At 50.9% G+C, this 16255-nt stretch overlaps 1 protein-coding gene across 1 annotated transcript in view; it reads right to left on the bottom strand.

Moving 5' to 3' along the window:
* Window positions 1–2516: 2516 nt before the first annotated feature.
* Gpr107 (G protein-coupled receptor 107) overlaps window positions 2517–16255 on the bottom strand; it is a 61921-nt gene continuing 48182 nt past the window's right edge. Inside the window, exons 15-18 of the mRNA XM_050154961.1 lie at window positions 13251–13300; window positions 11851–11934; window positions 10512–10633; window positions 2517–6754 (exon numbers count right to left, since the gene is read on the bottom strand). Coding sequence (XP_050010918.1) covers window positions 6658–6754; window positions 10512–10633; window positions 11851–11934; window positions 13251–13300 — 353 coding nt within the window. The 3' untranslated portion in view covers window positions 2517–6657. The remainder of the gene's footprint in view (window positions 6755–10511; window positions 10634–11850; window positions 11935–13250; window positions 13301–16255) is intronic.

Genomic DNA, 16255 nt, shown 5'->3' with positions numbered 1-16255 from the left:
AAAAAAAAAAAAAAAAAAAAAAAAGAGAGCGAGAGTGAAAGAAAAAATAAAAAAAAAGATATAAATGATTTGATCACTTGTGGTGTGTTTGTGTACCACATGAGTGTCTGGTGCCTAAGGTCAGAAGAGGGCATCAGGCCCCTGGAGCAGAAGTTATAAAAGGTTAGAGGTTCTCCGTAAAAGCAGCAAATGCTCCTAACCACTGAGCCATCTTTCCAGCCATACTATACACATTTTTTAAAAAAAGATATATATTATGTACACAGTGTTTTGTCTGCAAGCCTGAAGAGAACGCCAGGTCTCATTACAGATGGCTGCTGGGAACTGAACTCAAGACCTCTGGAAGAGCAGCCAGTGCTCTCAACGGCTAGGCCATCTCTCCAGCCCCACTGTACACTCTGACTGCCCAGGCCGAGACCAGCGCTGGAGCTCAGTCAGTAAACGCGGTTCTAGTGTTCAGTGTGTAGAGCCAGTGGGTCAGAGAGCAGGCTCCTGGTTCCCAACGCTAAGCTGGGTCTATGGCGTCAGAGTTCAGACAGCCCAGCAGCAGCGTTTCTAGCTGGGATGTCCTAGGGAAACAGCCAGAGGCCACAAAGGCTGTGTCCTGCCTCTGCCCTGCCCACTACCGTGTGACACTTAGGTAGTCACATCTTGTTAGATGTATGTGTTCACATGCCAGCTAGAGACCACCTCTGGGTTAAAGGCCCCCACCAGAGCCGTTGTCACACAAAAGGACGCTCTCATCAACCCTGTCCAGCACTGCTAGGAGGCAGTCCCAGGCCCTGACGACCTTCAGAATCAGAAACTCTGGACCTTCCAGGGCACCTGGTGCCCTTGGGAGTGAGGATGGATGGATTTCATCATCCCCGGGGCTGTTTCTCTATTGGTCTTTGCTACCCCTGCCTCAGCACTCTCTCCTTCTGGAGTCTTTTTTTTTTTTTTTTAAAGATTTATTTATGTATTATGTATACAGTATTCTGTCTGTATGCTTGCTGGCCATATGAGGGCACTAGATCTCATTACAGATGGCTGTGAGCCACCAGGTGGTCGCTGGGGATTGAACTCAGGACCTCTGGAAGAGCAGTCAGTGCTCTTAACCTCTGAGCCATCCCTCCAGCCCCTTCTGGAGTCTTTTTATCTTTTTTCATTTTACATACCAATGCCAGTTTAAATTCCTTCTCTCCTTCTGGGGTCTTAAGACGGTCCCTCCTTTTCATCCTTAGCTCTTGACACCTCTACCAACCAACAATCACTGACAAGGGCTATAGTGGAGCAAAATCAACAGAATGGACCCTCAGGCTCTGCAGAACAAAAGGCGTGTCCACCATTACTGTAGCTATACAGTAGAAACCAGAGCCCCCACTCTGGGCCGGGACTGGACTCTGCTCTCTCCACGTGGATCTGGGCCTGGCTGCTGACTGGGTGGCACGGGCAGAGTGACAGCTTTCTCCAGGTTCTGTGTCTGTAGACCTCGAGTCCAGGCTCTCCTAGTGGCCACTCACCCGGGAGCAGCTCTGAGCAGGGAGTCTGGAGTGAGGCAGCGTGGGAGCGGTGGGAGCTCTGAAAGGCAGCAGCGTGGCTGGGAGTGGGAAATGATCATTATTCTTGGGGTGGGGGCCTCAGAACCATTCTCACGCTTTATTTTTTTCTGTATGTAGTGTTTGTGTATTTGTGCATGTGCACGTCATATCTTGACTGAGTGCCCTCCTCTACCATTCCCCACCGTGTTTTGAGGCAGGGTCTCTCACAGGGCCCACTGACCAGCATCTGGAAATCCTCCTGCTCCCCATGTATGAGGCTTACAGGCAGGCACCGCCACAGCTGGTTTTCATGTGGGCATTGGGAATCCAAACTCAGTATGTCACGCTTGTATGGCTGGCACTTTACCCACGGAGCCACTTTTCCAGCCCAGACTGTGTGGAAAGAATTTTTACTGTATGAACAGTGCCTGTCAACTGAAAACACGTCCAGTGAAGCACTTCGTGCTGACCCAAATGTCTGATTACCACAGGGGATGATGGCAGAGCTTCTGGAAAACCAGGAAGCCTGTCTCAGAAGAGGCTTGGCCCCAAATCTCTGCTGTCACCTCCCCTTTGGTGACAGCAGTGCTGAATCCTGACCAGGAGTCTCCTATGCACCTCAGAGGTTTGCATTTGTACCACAGCCCTGGTGGCAGAGCTTTGCCAGGTGGGGTTACTGGCAGCGAGAGTGGATGGAAGGCAGCCAGCCAATCAGCACAGATCACAAAGAAGGAGTCACAACAGTTCTCAACCTGCAGGTGAATGACCCTTTCACAAGGGTCACCTAAGACCATCTACACCAGGTATTTACATTATGATTCTTAACAGTAATACAATTACAGTTATGAAGTAGCAAGGAATATAATCTTATGGCCGGGGTCAGCATAGCCTGAAGGACTGTATTAAGGTATCACAGCATTAGGAATGGTGAGAACCACTGAGTCACAAGAAAGCAGACAGGGAGCACCAGGCTTTCCTGGGATCACAGACACGAGCTCCAGCATGGAATCTTTATTGGACATGTTTGCTTTGCAGTGAAATGCCTCCATACAGTGGCCAGTCCAGCAATCCTGAACACATCCATACCCCATGCTTCTGAATAGCCAGTGGTTAATGCTACAATTACTAAATGGCCCCAGCCCCCTCAGCCCAACCTGAATAGGCACAAAGGCCCATAAGACCTCCTGCAGATAAGTCCTCTGGGTTATTCGCCTGTTATTTGGGTCATCTAGAAAAGCTGCCTAGGAATCAGAAAGCTCTCTTGTGTGGACAGGCTATCTGGCCTCTGCAGAGGGAGGCGGTGCATGGATGCTAAGGCTGGCCTTCCAACTCCCCGTCTATGGCACAGACTCAGCATCCTGTCGTGGGAGTGAATCTGTCTCACTTTGCTCTTTACAGACACACCAGGAACTTGTGTGCCTTTCCCAGTGGCCTATCTGCAATCTCCTTGTTGTCAGAATCATGCCAGATCCCGACATAACATGATCATGTCTGCTCCCAAGCTGGTCCTGTCCTTTGTGAAGTCTCTTTATAGTGCTGGGAAGCAGGGAGGTGGACCCCTGCCCAGGTAGAGGGCTACCTAAATTTATATTTTTTTAAAGATTTATTTATTCATTATGTATACAGTGTTCTGTCTGCATGTGTGTCTGCAGCTCAGAAGAGGGTACCAGATCTCATTACAGATGGTTGTGAGCCACGATGGGGTTGCTGGGAATTGAGCTCAGGACCTCTGAACAGCAGGCAGTGCTCTTAACCTCTGAGCCATCTCTCCAGCCCCAATTTATGATGTTCTTAAAGCATGAAACACATCCTACAGGACAGAAGAGGCCCCGGGGTATTGGGAGACTCCTTGGCCTACAACCTATGAACACATTCTAGGTAGTACATGTATGAGCAAGACTCCTATGAATGTATTTTACAGGTTTTTACCAGGGCAGCCTTGGAAAGCTGGAGTAAAGGCAGATCTTCGAGAACACTGGCCTGTTCTAAATTAACACCTTTTCAGCCAAGGGATACAAATAAAGTCCTCACCCAACTCTAGAGAGGAAAGGCAGCAGCAGTGGGCAGGGTGGGTCGCTGGGCGGCACCGTGAAATGCTGGGCCCGGGCAGGTCACAGCCAGCACAAGCTGAGGTGGGCAGTGGAGTATGAGAGCAGGGCTAAGGCCGGGGTCTAGGATCTTCCTGTGCGGATCAGCAGCTTGGCAGAGGGAGGCTGAAATGCTCAGCTGTCCTCTTGGGTATGCGGAACTGGGCCAGCAAGCTCATCAGACTAATGCTTCCTCGAGGAACACACTTTGGGATAGACAAGGGAGGTGACCAGAGGCCACTGAAAATAAACACAGAAATCTCTGAAGCGCTTCCCCTTCTGCAAAGACTGGCTTTGGACTCCACTCCAAGAGCCAACAGGCGTTGAGGTATGGGGAGCCCACCATGTGTTAGAGCAGCAATCCAGTGTTAGTTTGCATAGTTAGCGCTCTCGGGGCAGAAAGCGCACCCTGCAGCCTGCTGCCAGCAGACAATGCTGCAGTGCACCAGGCCTGCAGTCAGTATGCCAGGGCGGGCTAAGGGAGTCAATGGGAAAGCAAGGTCGCCGGGGTGGGCAGTGGTGCAGGGGGTAAGGGAAAGGAGAAGGAGGGGAGGGGAGAGGAGAGGAGGGGAAGGAAGACCCAAGGGTCAAGAAGAGCAAAAAGCCCACAAGCACTCAGGAGCTGTGCGGCCCTGGCTGGCTGAGCAGGCAGAGGCTGGAGAGTGGAGACACGTAGGCATTTATTCCGAAGTGGTTTCTGAAGGAAAACTGGACAGACATAGACCTGGTGTGAGGCAGGATCTTTGACCCTGTAGTAAGCTGTTTCTCCAGAGAGAATGAACAGAGAACTCTGCTAGTCAAATATAAAAGCTGACTGAGTCCTTGACACTGTTAAGAACTAGGGCTCAGAGCTTAACACTTGCTCCTGATGGTCAAAAAATAATTTTCTAACAAAATCCACACTTTATTAAATGTCACAACCTACAGCTTCCAGTTCACAGCACTCTTAAAGGAAGCACGGACACCTCACACAGGCAAGGCAGAGGTGGGGGGGGCAGAAAGTAGGGCTATAATACCACAGTGGCAGTGCAATGTGCACCCCATTTTTGCTCAGTCTCTCCACACAAGGGCTTCACGGTTGTGTGCAGCCAGGTGGGCTGAGACTCAAGCTGCAGAGAGTAGCTGGTGAGCTGGGGCAACTGGGCAGCACTGGACTCCAACCATACTCCTCTACCCAAGGACACCGCTGAATGCTGGTTCACAGCTCTCAAGATAGGGAGATGAGACGCATTTACAGTGCAGGATAAAGAGCTACAAGTTCCCTTTCCACGGCCTGGGCTCTCTGGGCCAGTCTTCCCAGCCCCATGTTAGGCTTTTGATCCTATCATTCCAGACTTCCCACCTTCCCGCCTGTGCACCCACACTGTGGAAGGACCAGACTGTCCCCTATAGTCACTCAGGGAGGCCAGTGGGCTAGGTGGTACACAGTTCCCCACTTGCTCTCGCTACTGAACAGTTTTATTAAAATCCAAAACTGAGGCCCCTCATAAAAACCCTGCCTGGGAAGGCCCTCACCTTCTGTGAGTCTAGCACCTACTCAACAATGTCTTCTGCAGGGAATCAGCAGCCCGCCCTCTGAGGGCCAGGCTTAGATGTCACCACAGGAACAAGCTTCTGCAGGGCTGGCCGAGCTCTTGTGTGCAGAAAAGAAAGCATTTAAAACTATGTCCATCTCCTCTCCAACTCCCTTCCCATCACATACCTTAAACAAATAAACAAGAACAAAACAAAAAAAGGAGGAAAAGGTCCTTCAGGCCTAGCTACCTTTCTCCAGATAGACCAGCTGTGGTGGAGAGGGACCTGCTCACCCCTGGACAGTAGAAGAGGTGTCTTCTTGCTGAAGGCAAATGGGAGGTAGTAGCTGTCACCCCGGAGAGCCCGTTCCTTGAAGTTGTGACTCACCGACAAGTCGTGGGCACTAAGCCGCTTTCAGGTGCCGAGCTGGTCGCCTGTGCCCTGGGTCACATGCCTTCCAAGCTCGCCTCTGCTGCATCACTGTCCCATGCAGGCAGCCGCCGGTGTTCCTGCCCAGGCTCTGGACAGACCTCGCTGCCTCAGGTCCCTGAGCATGAGCAGCTCAGCTGGGCTCACTTCCTTCACACGTGCTTGGAATATGGTTGGGGCTCAGAAGTCCCTGCCCGGCCCATGCAAGATGTGGAACAAGTCTTTCTAAGTATTTGCTTAGCTGCAGCCCTTCCGGCCCCCAGTGGCTCCTTAAGGAACACTCTCCTGTTTTCTCTGATGCTGATCAGAAGACACAGGGGTAAGTAAGGAGAGGAAGGCAGGCAGCTGCTCTGGAGAGGCAGGGCCTGGAGTCTGGAGAGCACTTCTGGAGCCTCAAGGCTCCTCTCCCCTTCCCACACGCTAGAGACAACCATTTCACCAAAGGGCTGCGGTGCTGGCAGTGGCCTGGACAGCAACGCGATGGGCCCTCTCAGCTGGCCTCTAGTTAGAAGAGGGGACAACATTTAGGGTGGTGCTTGGGGCCAGTGGCCCTGGACAGGTGCTTCCAACCACCTAGGGTGACTATTTGGCTTTGTAAAGTAATTCCATTCATTTCTGTCGCTGCTGCTCCCCAAAGGCAATCTTTCTCTTCTTTGTGTTCTTGGTAGACACCTGCCTACATCCCAAAGTAACTTCTTTCCCCCCACCCTGGTACCAGGATTGAACCCAAGCCTCATGAAGGCTTGGCCAAGCAGTGAGCCACACCCTCAGCCTCCAAAGCCCTGTGAGCAGCAGCAGCCGGCCCTTCCCACCACCACAGCCTTTCTGAGTGGCAGCCACTGGGGTTCCCCTGTGGAGACCCCAGATGGACTCTCCTTTACCCCTCCTCTCTGCTCTTATCCTCCCTGAGGGGCAGTCCTAGCTGCCTGGAGCCCACCGCAATCAGGTTTTCTAAGAGTACATAAGTAGATGTCCACGCACTGAGCTGTGCTGTGGTTATGGAGTGTCACTGTTGGGAGATGCCACACTGTCAGGAAGACGCTTGCTCACGACAGGGCTGTGACTAGGCTGTTCTCATTGACAGTGCATCCTCAGAGCGGAGCCCATCACGCGGTGCACTCCCAGTCACCCTGGGGCTCCACGGCACCATTGGTCACTTTCCTGACTTTCTTCATGTTCTCCGTCACTCCTGATGCTGTTACTCTGAAAAAGAAGAGAAGTCAAAATGTTGGGGAATCTGTAACCCTGAAGAAAGCTTCTTGTAGACCAAGGTAGAAACCTGGCCTCCTCCCGCTAGTGTGATGCTGTGTGGTGTGCTATGTGGTGCTGGCAGGCCACTGACCTTTCTAAGCCTAAGTATAAAGAGAAATCTTCCCTTCCAGAACCACCACGAAGAAAAAGAAGATTCCTCATGTCTCCAAGCAAGCTGTCATCACTGCCAATGTGAATTTTTCTCTCTTTCACCACAGTGGCCAGAATTATAGACCATATTCATATCATCGTTGTGGTTATGTGCCATTCAGAAAAGAAAGCTAAGTAGTGGACGGACACCTGCAGCAGCTATACACAGTCACTCCCAAGGTACAGGACAGAACCACAGGCTCGGGGCTCAAAACCCTGCCCTGTGGACAGTTAACACTGCTTCCTCATGGTCTGGTGTTCCCCCGCCATTGCAAGAAGCCCTCAGCTTCTCTTCCATGCCGCTGCTGCCCGGCGCAGCTCTTCTGCACAATTATCTCAGGCCCACCCCACTCCTGCTCTTCACCTAGCTGGTCAGCTTCATCCTCTTTCAGCTCAGGCTTCCAAGAGCTGTGTCCCTGAGAGCTAAGTGTCATCCGACAGCTGCTAGTGCCCACCTGCACTGCTGGGCCTGGGTGGCTGCTTTCACCCCTCTAAGGGCTGTGGCCTCCCTCTAAGCAGCAACAGAGCCTATACTTGACAAGCACTCTAGGGTGATCCTGCAGCCCTGAGGATGTGTAGAAAGGAGAGAAGGCAAGGTGGGAACATCAGCCCCTGTGGACTAGGGGCAGTGGTACCAAGAGGAACAGCTGAGGGACACATGGTTGGGTCCATGAAATGGTCACTCACCTCACTCACCCTCTGAGGACAGGGAGGGTAGCCTAGACAGCTACCCTGCTGCTGGCCTGGGTGTGGAGCTGACTAACACCCTAAAGCCTCAGGCGGGACACAGGGTCACACGGACCACAGCTCTGTTCCCATGCACGCTCTTAGCATCTGTCCAGTAGCCCACACCACAGCCGCCAGTCTGTTCTCATGGACCCCTGTGCAGGAGGGAACTCTAGTGCACCCTTCTGGGGGTCACAGCTCCTAAGCAGGTCTGAGCAGCACATCCCAGAGGGCCAGCCAATAGTGTGACAAGAGCAGAAGGCTGCTGGGGACCCTTGCCAGCTCCACATTTGCCCCTGTGTTTCCCCAAATCCAAAGTCCATGATCACAGCTTGTCCATCACAGCAGGCTGCAAGCAGACAACTTGGCTGAAGCTGCCATGGACACATCTGTTTCTTTGCCTAAGACATACTTAGGGGCTACACTGTGAGAGGCCTAGCTATGAGAATCCTGGGCATCAGATTCTCTGCCTCTCCGTGGAGTGGGAGCTTGGGGAGACTTTAGGCCCTTCCCATCTCCCCTACACAGAACCCAGGTCAGGAGCAACCAGACACAGTAAGGGTGTACGGAGCGAGCATGGCAGACACTGATAATGCTAGTTAGTAAAACGTCACCTAGTACTTTTCAACTTACTGTTTTTTTTTTTTTCTTTCATTTTTAACATTAAGTTTGTAACCAAGGTAAGGTAGACTCAAGGAGAGATATAAAAGAGACAAGAAGGGAAAGCAAGCCCCAGTAACTTCTTTCACAGGCTGAACAGAAAAACCATAGGCCTTAAAGGATGATGGCCACACAGGCTCCACAGGCAAGCCTGGGCCAGCACAAGGATGGAAGCTTCTCCTACACAGAAGAAAACAAGACAAGGAAATTACCTAGAACATGGTCACACAAGTCGGGGAGGGGCACCCACTCATGAGGCTTGTTAGGAGACCGTGGACTTGTTCTGAGGGTGTGCAAAGGAAGGCTGAGGCCACAGGACACAGTTCTTACATTATCTGTGGTAGGTCAGGCCTAGTTGCTCTTACAGAAGAATCGCCTTAGAGAGCTAAAGACTTTCTAGAACATTGAGGCCAGAGCTCCGCTTGCCTCTGGCATGAGTTATTTGTGGAGGACTTAAGAGGTGCCACCTTAGACTCACCACCCTAGTGGAGCAGCTAACACAAAGAGCAAGCCTGCTGTCTTTCTGAGCAGAAGGATGGCAGCCCAGGGGCTGTGCCATTCTCCTGTTCTGAGAGCACACCACCAGTGGCAGGAGACAGGTGGTAGGACCCCCATGGGTCTGTTCTGCCTCCACAGCTTCTCACTCTCCAGAACTCTCTGAGCAGCTCCCCTTTCCCAGCTGGCCTCCTTCCCTCCTTCCTTAGATGTCTTGTGTATATTAGATATGGTCTGTCCGTGAGCTCAGCCCTATTCTATGTCCCAGGGGTCCCATTCCAGTGTCCTTACTGAGCAAAGGGAGTCTTAGAGCACCCCTCAGAGCCCAGACTGCACTGAGGCACTGGTGATGCCAGCGCCCTAAGTACATAAGCCTGTGTACCCACTGGGCATGCAGCCCCTGCCACTGCAGCGCTCCTGTCACTGTCATGGTGTGGTGCCCCAGCATGGCCTGAGCTCTGGTTCCTTGTCACAGGGGTGTAAACTGAGGGCACCAAGGGGTTATACCTCCATCTCCAACCTTCCCCCTGGGCTATGCCTTGCTAGACAGCAGAATGTGCACTCTAGTTACAAGGCTGGAGTCTCTGCACCTCCACCTCCCTCCCAAGTTTCAAACACACTGAAACCTGCTGTCTATATAAAGTTCATCACTCTCAGACTGACACCAAAGTCAGACTTTAAACATTGCCATGAAAGTCAGGCACGGTAGCGCACCCTTTTAATCCCAGCACTCAGGAAGCAGAGGCCTCTGTGAGTTTGAGGCCAGCCTGGTTCACATAGCCATCCAAGGATACACAGTGACACCCTGTCTCCAAAAACAAAATAAACCATTGCCACAAAGACACACACATCCTCTTTCCAAGGTACAATGGTCTAGAAAGAAACACAGGGACCTGTTCACAGTTCTACGCATCAGAGGACACTATACCTCGCCATTTAGCCAAGCATCTAGCACCTTGCAGGGAGGAGTAGGAGGGCCACTGGCTGACCTGTGTTGTGCCTCTTTCAAAGGCCATTTGCAAAGTCTCTACTACCTCTGCAAAAGGTTCAGCTGGAGGCCCCCCGGCTCCTCCCACTGTGTGGAAAAAGTATTTCTCATGGTGGGGGGGGGGGGGATAAGACGTGGTCAGGGTCTGGGCCATGATCCACCTTGCACTCACTGCCCTAGTGGAGCAGCTAGCACAAAGAACCACCCTAAGGCCTCATGTGTCTGCCAGCCCAGCCTGGGCCTCAGCCTTTGAGCTGGAGGGGATAAAGGCAATGGGGCAGGGCCAGGGAGTCTTGTCCTGAGCTGACCACCACACACACAGCCCAGCTCCTCAGAGTCAGAGCCGGCACGGTGATGACCCTTTCCTGAAAATAGGGCCCGTAGATCCTAACCTGCGACTCAGATGCTGTCAGAGGTGTCCCCTGCTGTCAACCTGTGGTGACTCCAAACACTGGGAGCTGCTCCAGCGACACTTAACAGGATGGAAAGTTCTAATCTTCTCTGACAAGACTGAGCAATGGCTGGCACACACTGCACTTCAAACTAGCTAAGCACACCAGGGGCTCCAGTGTCCGTGTCCTTCTGCTAAAAATAGAGGTGCCACCTCTAAGCTGCAGGATGCTGAGAGCAGGGGACTCACTGCACACCATGCCTTTCAGTTCAGAAGAGGGAGGGAGGGAGGGAGCTTACACAGAATCCATCTCCAGGTCATCTTCCTCCTGAGAGAGCTGCAGGTAGGGGTTATCTGAAGCCGGGCGGAATTTATACCCCGTCAGGACAAAGAACACCAGTGTGGCTGTTTCATCCAGGAGCTGCAAATTTAAAATCCACCCCAAAATAAAAGAATTAGCAACACTGCTCTTTAGAAAGCAAGGGAACTAAATAAGCTGCTGCCTCCTTCAGTCTACATGCTCCACCAAGAGCAACAGCTCCAGAGGGGACAATGAGGTGTATTCATGGGAACCACTTTTTTTTTTTTTTATGATGAGGCTGGCCTTGAACCCACTACCTTCTGCCTCAGCTTCCCAAATAATGGGTTATTGTCTTCCATCACATTGGTTCATTTTATATTTTCTCTGTCCCACTTGTTCTTTCTTTTTCATTAATATAGTGTGTGTGTGTGTGTGTGTGTGTGTGTGTGTGTGTGTGTATACACTGTGGAGTTGAGTGTGGAGGTCAGAGGACAACTTACTTATGGAACTGCAATTTCTCCTTCCATCATGTGGGTCCTGGGGGATCAAACTCAGGTCATCAGTTTTGGCAGCAGACACCTTTACCACCTGAGCCAGCTGCCCAGCTGGGGCGTGGGGTGGGGGTTCTAGTAAATTAATCCTTCTTTAAAAAAAAAAAAAAAAGACTTTCATTGTACTTTTTATCTGTGTGTATGTGTGTATGTCTACATGTGTTGCACACCTGTACAGTGGCTGCACAGACCAGAAGAGGGTGTTGGCTCCACTGGGGCTGGATTTACAATCCATTGTGAGTTGCCCACCCTTTGTAGTTTCTGGGAACTGACTGTGAGTCCTCTGGGAGAACAGCAAGTGCTCTTGACCTCTGAGTCACCTCTCCAGTCCCAAGAACAAAGGCCCGACAGCACAGTAGCACTCGGTGACCCATGACTAGTTCTAGTATCTTATGAAGATAATTCATAATTATAATAAAAGTAATAGGTTCAAAAACCCAAAATTAAAAAACATATCACCAAATCATGAAGAACTAAATTCAAAACCACTCAGGCTCTGTGATTGAAGGCGAAGGTGGATACATTCTAATTACACAGAGCGAATCTCACTTGCTCTGCTGGAGGCTTTTCTCCTCAAAGACTTAGAATTAATCAATAATGCAATTACATCCAGATCCCTCATATAACCCAACAGCTCTTCTAGGCACACAGATCACTGCATCTGGAGAGCAGAGGAGACGGAAGGTCTTAGCAGTCATCCCCAGGAAAGTCAGACGCAATCTTAAGCTATGCCCAAGACATGATCCTCAGATATAAATTCCAAACTGTCCCCCAAGAGCTGCAGACCTGGTAGAGCCACTTCCACTGGAATGGAACGGCAAACTTGAGAAGGAAGGCGATGATCCTGGTGAAGTAAATGTAGCACACGATCTACAGAAGAAGGACATCAGAAATTAGAGTATTGCTTTCTGCCACTAATTACCTCCAAAGCAGAAAACAGTTCCCAGAAGGAAAAGATGTGGTCTATAGCCCTGGTTACCAATTCAGCAAGGAAAGCTGGAGGCTCTGCTCTACATGTCTTTCTCACGGTGGCTAAGACACTGACCAGACCCGCCCCGGGAGACTAGCCCCTTTGTATGGCTGTTCTAACCTTTCTCACCACCCACACGCAGGTCATTTGGTGTCAGTCTCCAAGGGCCCTGTTTTCACCCCCAGGCCTGGGAGCAGTTCCCAGCAGCTACAGCTAAACAGTCCCATAGGGAGCATGTGGACGACACAGTGAGCAACTGAGGCCCAAATTCCAGCACATATGGAACCACATGCCCAAGCCGCTAACACCTTCTCTCCCTGTGATGAGGCCATACTGAACACCAGACCAGGTTAGGGTTGGCTAGGCTTGCAGGCCAGGAACAGGTCCAGTGTCTCCTGGCCTTGCCAAAGAACCACTTCTCTATATCATCATAGGCATCAGGAAGTGCTCTGTGGTGACACAAGATCCGTTTAAAAACAGACAATGAGAAGGGGCGAGCAAGGACAAGAGCAGCAGCTGATGGGTGTCCGCCCTGCTTCTCTGCTGCCACCTCCAACGTCTGAACATCTTCTCGAGCAGAGCTGTCAAGCTTCCTTGTGGGAGTCAAGGAAATAATGTGCTCACACCACGGGGCTACGGGACTACACTTACACAAGGCTTTATGTTCACCACTGACTTGCTGGACACAATGATGCACATCTTTAATCCCAGCACTTGGGAGGCGGAAGCAATGGAACACAAAACCAGCCTCAACTTTCTGTTTTTAAGGGACATATCACTGCAATACAACTAGCTCCTGCCTGGCAAACAGAGAGTGGTGAACAGGCAGAAATTTTGTGGGGAGCCTGAAGAAAAGCACAAGGGTGAACCCATATTCCTAAGTGGGCAGAAAGGGCAAGTCAGGGAATGACTGGATGTGGCCTAGAACTTGGGGATCACATACTACCCTGGACACTACACACCCACACATACACCCACACCCACAGCCACTTCCACACTCCTGCAGTTCTGGTTTCCCACGTATGTGCTACTTTCCTAAGTATTTAAAGACACTTCTAACACCAAGGTTTAAAAGCAGCAACCCAGATTTTTCACTGCCACGTTAGGAGAGGGGACGTGAGGTTGTGAGGCCACTGGTGGGTCCAGGTGCGGTGGCTGCTGTCACCAGGCCCGCACACTGATCTTATTTACAGACTTAGTTTTGTGTTTTACTCACCAAGACGTAGTAATGTCTGAAAAGCTTCAGCTTTGCTAAGTTAATGGCAGCTACAAAGAAGAGAATAAAAAGTGCATTAACTTTTTTTTCATCCAATCACTGACCACCTGTCCTGCCACCTACTCCCATTCGTCCATATGGAGACAAAGTCTTACTATGTGGGCCAGGCTGCTATGAGGCAAAAACCCCTCCTCAGCCCTAAGCAGTTTGAAGTGCTGTGCTTGAACTTCACAGGGTATACAGATACAGAAGGGACATGATTTTTAAAATCATATATATGTCCCTTCTGTATCTGTATACCCTGTGGGTGCAGAGGTGATAATCACACACGTGTGTGCACACAGAGACAGAGAGTGATATATATAGATATAGAGATAGAGAGAGATAGAGATAAGAGATAGAGAAGAAAAGGAACAAGTTGAGTACCTGGCCAGTAGCATGATGCCATCAATCTCTCAACTGTTTGGGGCGACACCTCACTCAGGAGCTGGGCCACTCTAGTCAGAAATGGATGCTATGGATGGGATCTCAGTAAAGACAAGGGTCAGGGTTAACATCTCCAGCCCTGCACTGCACTGTGGGACAGCTGCCCCTTCCGCCAGAAGCAGACCAGGGTGGCCCACACACCCATCTGAGGGCCTCTCACAGGGGCAAATGCAAACAACTCTCAGGTGCACTCAGGAAACCTCACTTCCATTTCCCTTACAGGCTTCAGAGTTAAGTCCTTGGAAATCAGGCTCCTTGGTTAAGCTTTCCCTTCAAGAACGCTCAAGGTCAGCCACACCGGGACACCCAGCTTCCTGACACTGCCTATAGCTATGAAATATTGATGACCACAGAGAGTAGCCTGGCTCCCTCCCCGATTAGCAACCCTTTCATTCATCATCGCCTTCCTGCAGGAGACAAATTAATTTTGCTTAACAGCATTCAATTACTGACTCAGTTTAAGAATGGGACTGTGGGTGGCAGACATTCAAATTTCTTCTTCCCTTCCCCTCTGGCTCATGATGAGTGGGGGAACGAAGCTTAGGATGCCCACAGAGATTCCAGGAACCCTAAGTCATCAAGGTGATTGTCAACTAAGGGTGCTGCCAGGTCTTCTGAGAGGCAGCCTTTCCAGAGACTTCCAAAGTCCAGAGACACACTGGCTTTTCGTGTGTGCTTGTGTGTGTGTGTGTGTAGTCATGCATGTAGGAACAAGTACACACACCCAGCAAGCAAGGGAGGTGACAACTGGCAGATCACCCAACATTCTCGACTCTGCATCTCTGAGAATCATGGTTTTTTTGTTATTTTTTTTAAACAAGCTCTCTGGTTCTCACCCTTTGTTTGTCCAGTCAATACTAGTTGACCAAGTCCTGACTTGCACCAGGCATTGGGTACAAACAGTGCTCTGGGCAGTTGCAGTATCATCCCAGCTGTCGGGGACACCCAGAGGCTGGGAGGGGTGTCACTGAAGATAGATGCTAAATTTGAGACACACAAGGTGAATCAGACTATCCTAGAGCTTGGGTTTTGCCCACATGCACCACCCCCCCAATCTTGTTTCCACAACAGGGCCAGGTCCCACCACACACTGCAGCAGAGCCAGTCAAAGCTTGAGGGCATTACACCTTGTCACCCAGGGCAACCACTAATTTTCTCTTTTCCTAAAAGGCCATAAAGTGTTTAGTGCTCTCAAGTTCTCTCCAAACTCTGCAGGCTGAAGGAGTCCTGAAGATGGAAGCTTTGCACCCAGAGAAGTGACTGCCTGGCAGGGGGTGCCCTGCTTTCCTTCTCGGAGTCCCGGGTGCTGGGAAAGGGACAAGATGACAGAGGATGAGGCAGGGTTTTCCAGGGGAGTCAGGCAGGCAGGGAAGGAACCAATGGGCCCTACTGTGGAAGAGAGGGGGGCTCAGCATGCTAGACCTTGGGGAGGCTGGCAACAGGGCTACACAGATAGTAAAGTAAAGATACAAGACTGTGAAGCAGTCACGAAGACATCGTTGCTAACACTATGGCATTAGTTAGCACTGCTGCTGGCAGGGACCAGGCCCCTCAGGCCTCAACCCTGTTAGCCAGTTCTCTCTAGCCACTCCTGCAAGTGTGTAAGTGGAGGTGGAACAGGACAGAAGAACACAAAACACACAGGCACAGTGGAGCTGTACGTCCAGGGTTTAAACCTCGATTCTTCTACCAGTTCTACTCATGTGATACTAAGCAAGTCATCTACTCTCTGTCTGAACTTCAGTTTGTCCATCTGTTAAGGCAGGAACAATGCTATCTACCCATAGGGTCACTGGGGTAATCGGCAAGGTAATACAGGCAGCAAACAGCTCAGTACTTGGATGGCTGTTCCAAGTTGATCAGAATCCTGTCAGGATTACATGGGACTAGCCTGCACCAAAGGTGGCCACAATGACTGGCAGAAACCCAGAGTCTAGTATTACTGGAACAAAATGTGAACCTGGGACTGCTAGCAAGCCCAGGCTCTCCTGGAAACAGGGCAACCTGCTATATGGAATTGATGAGTCAGGGCACAGCGCAGAGGACCAGCCGCAAGGTGAAACCTCTCAGCATCATGAGAGGAGCAGCAGGCAGCAGGTTACAACCTGGAATCCCAAGCCTCCCTTTCTTTTCTTCCAAAGATTTCCTGGGAGTTTAGAAGGCTGACAGCTTGCTGCTCCCTGGGCTCTCATGGGAGTCCTAGTTTGTGGAGGCTTGGCTGGCTATTTCTGACTCTGCTACACTGCAGTAGCAAAATATGGTCAAAGAATGAGCAGGCCAGAGGGAGCCAGGAGCCCTCAGTTCCAGCCCTACTCCACTGTAATACACACGCCCGCCCCTGACCTGTACATCCTCCTCCTCATCTGGAGCTTCTTTAGGGCAGAGGCTCCTGCCCAGGGAGCACCAAAGTGGCCAGAGCTTCATTAATTAAAGCATTTTACTTTGTTTTCAAGACAGGGTTTCTCGGTGTAGCCCTGCCTGTCTCAGAACTTGGTCTGCAGAACTTAGGATCGCCTGCC

Source organism: Alexandromys fortis, unplaced genomic scaffold (assembly GCF_014885135.2).
Source record: "Alexandromys fortis isolate MF-2015 unplaced genomic scaffold, M_Fortis_MF-2015_v1.1 scaffold_72, whole genome shotgun sequence".
NCBI lineage: Eukaryota > Metazoa > Chordata > Mammalia > Rodentia > Cricetidae > Alexandromys > Alexandromys fortis.
The sequence above is the reverse complement of the archived record's forward strand: the minus strand, read 5'-3'. Positions and strand labels throughout refer to the sequence as shown.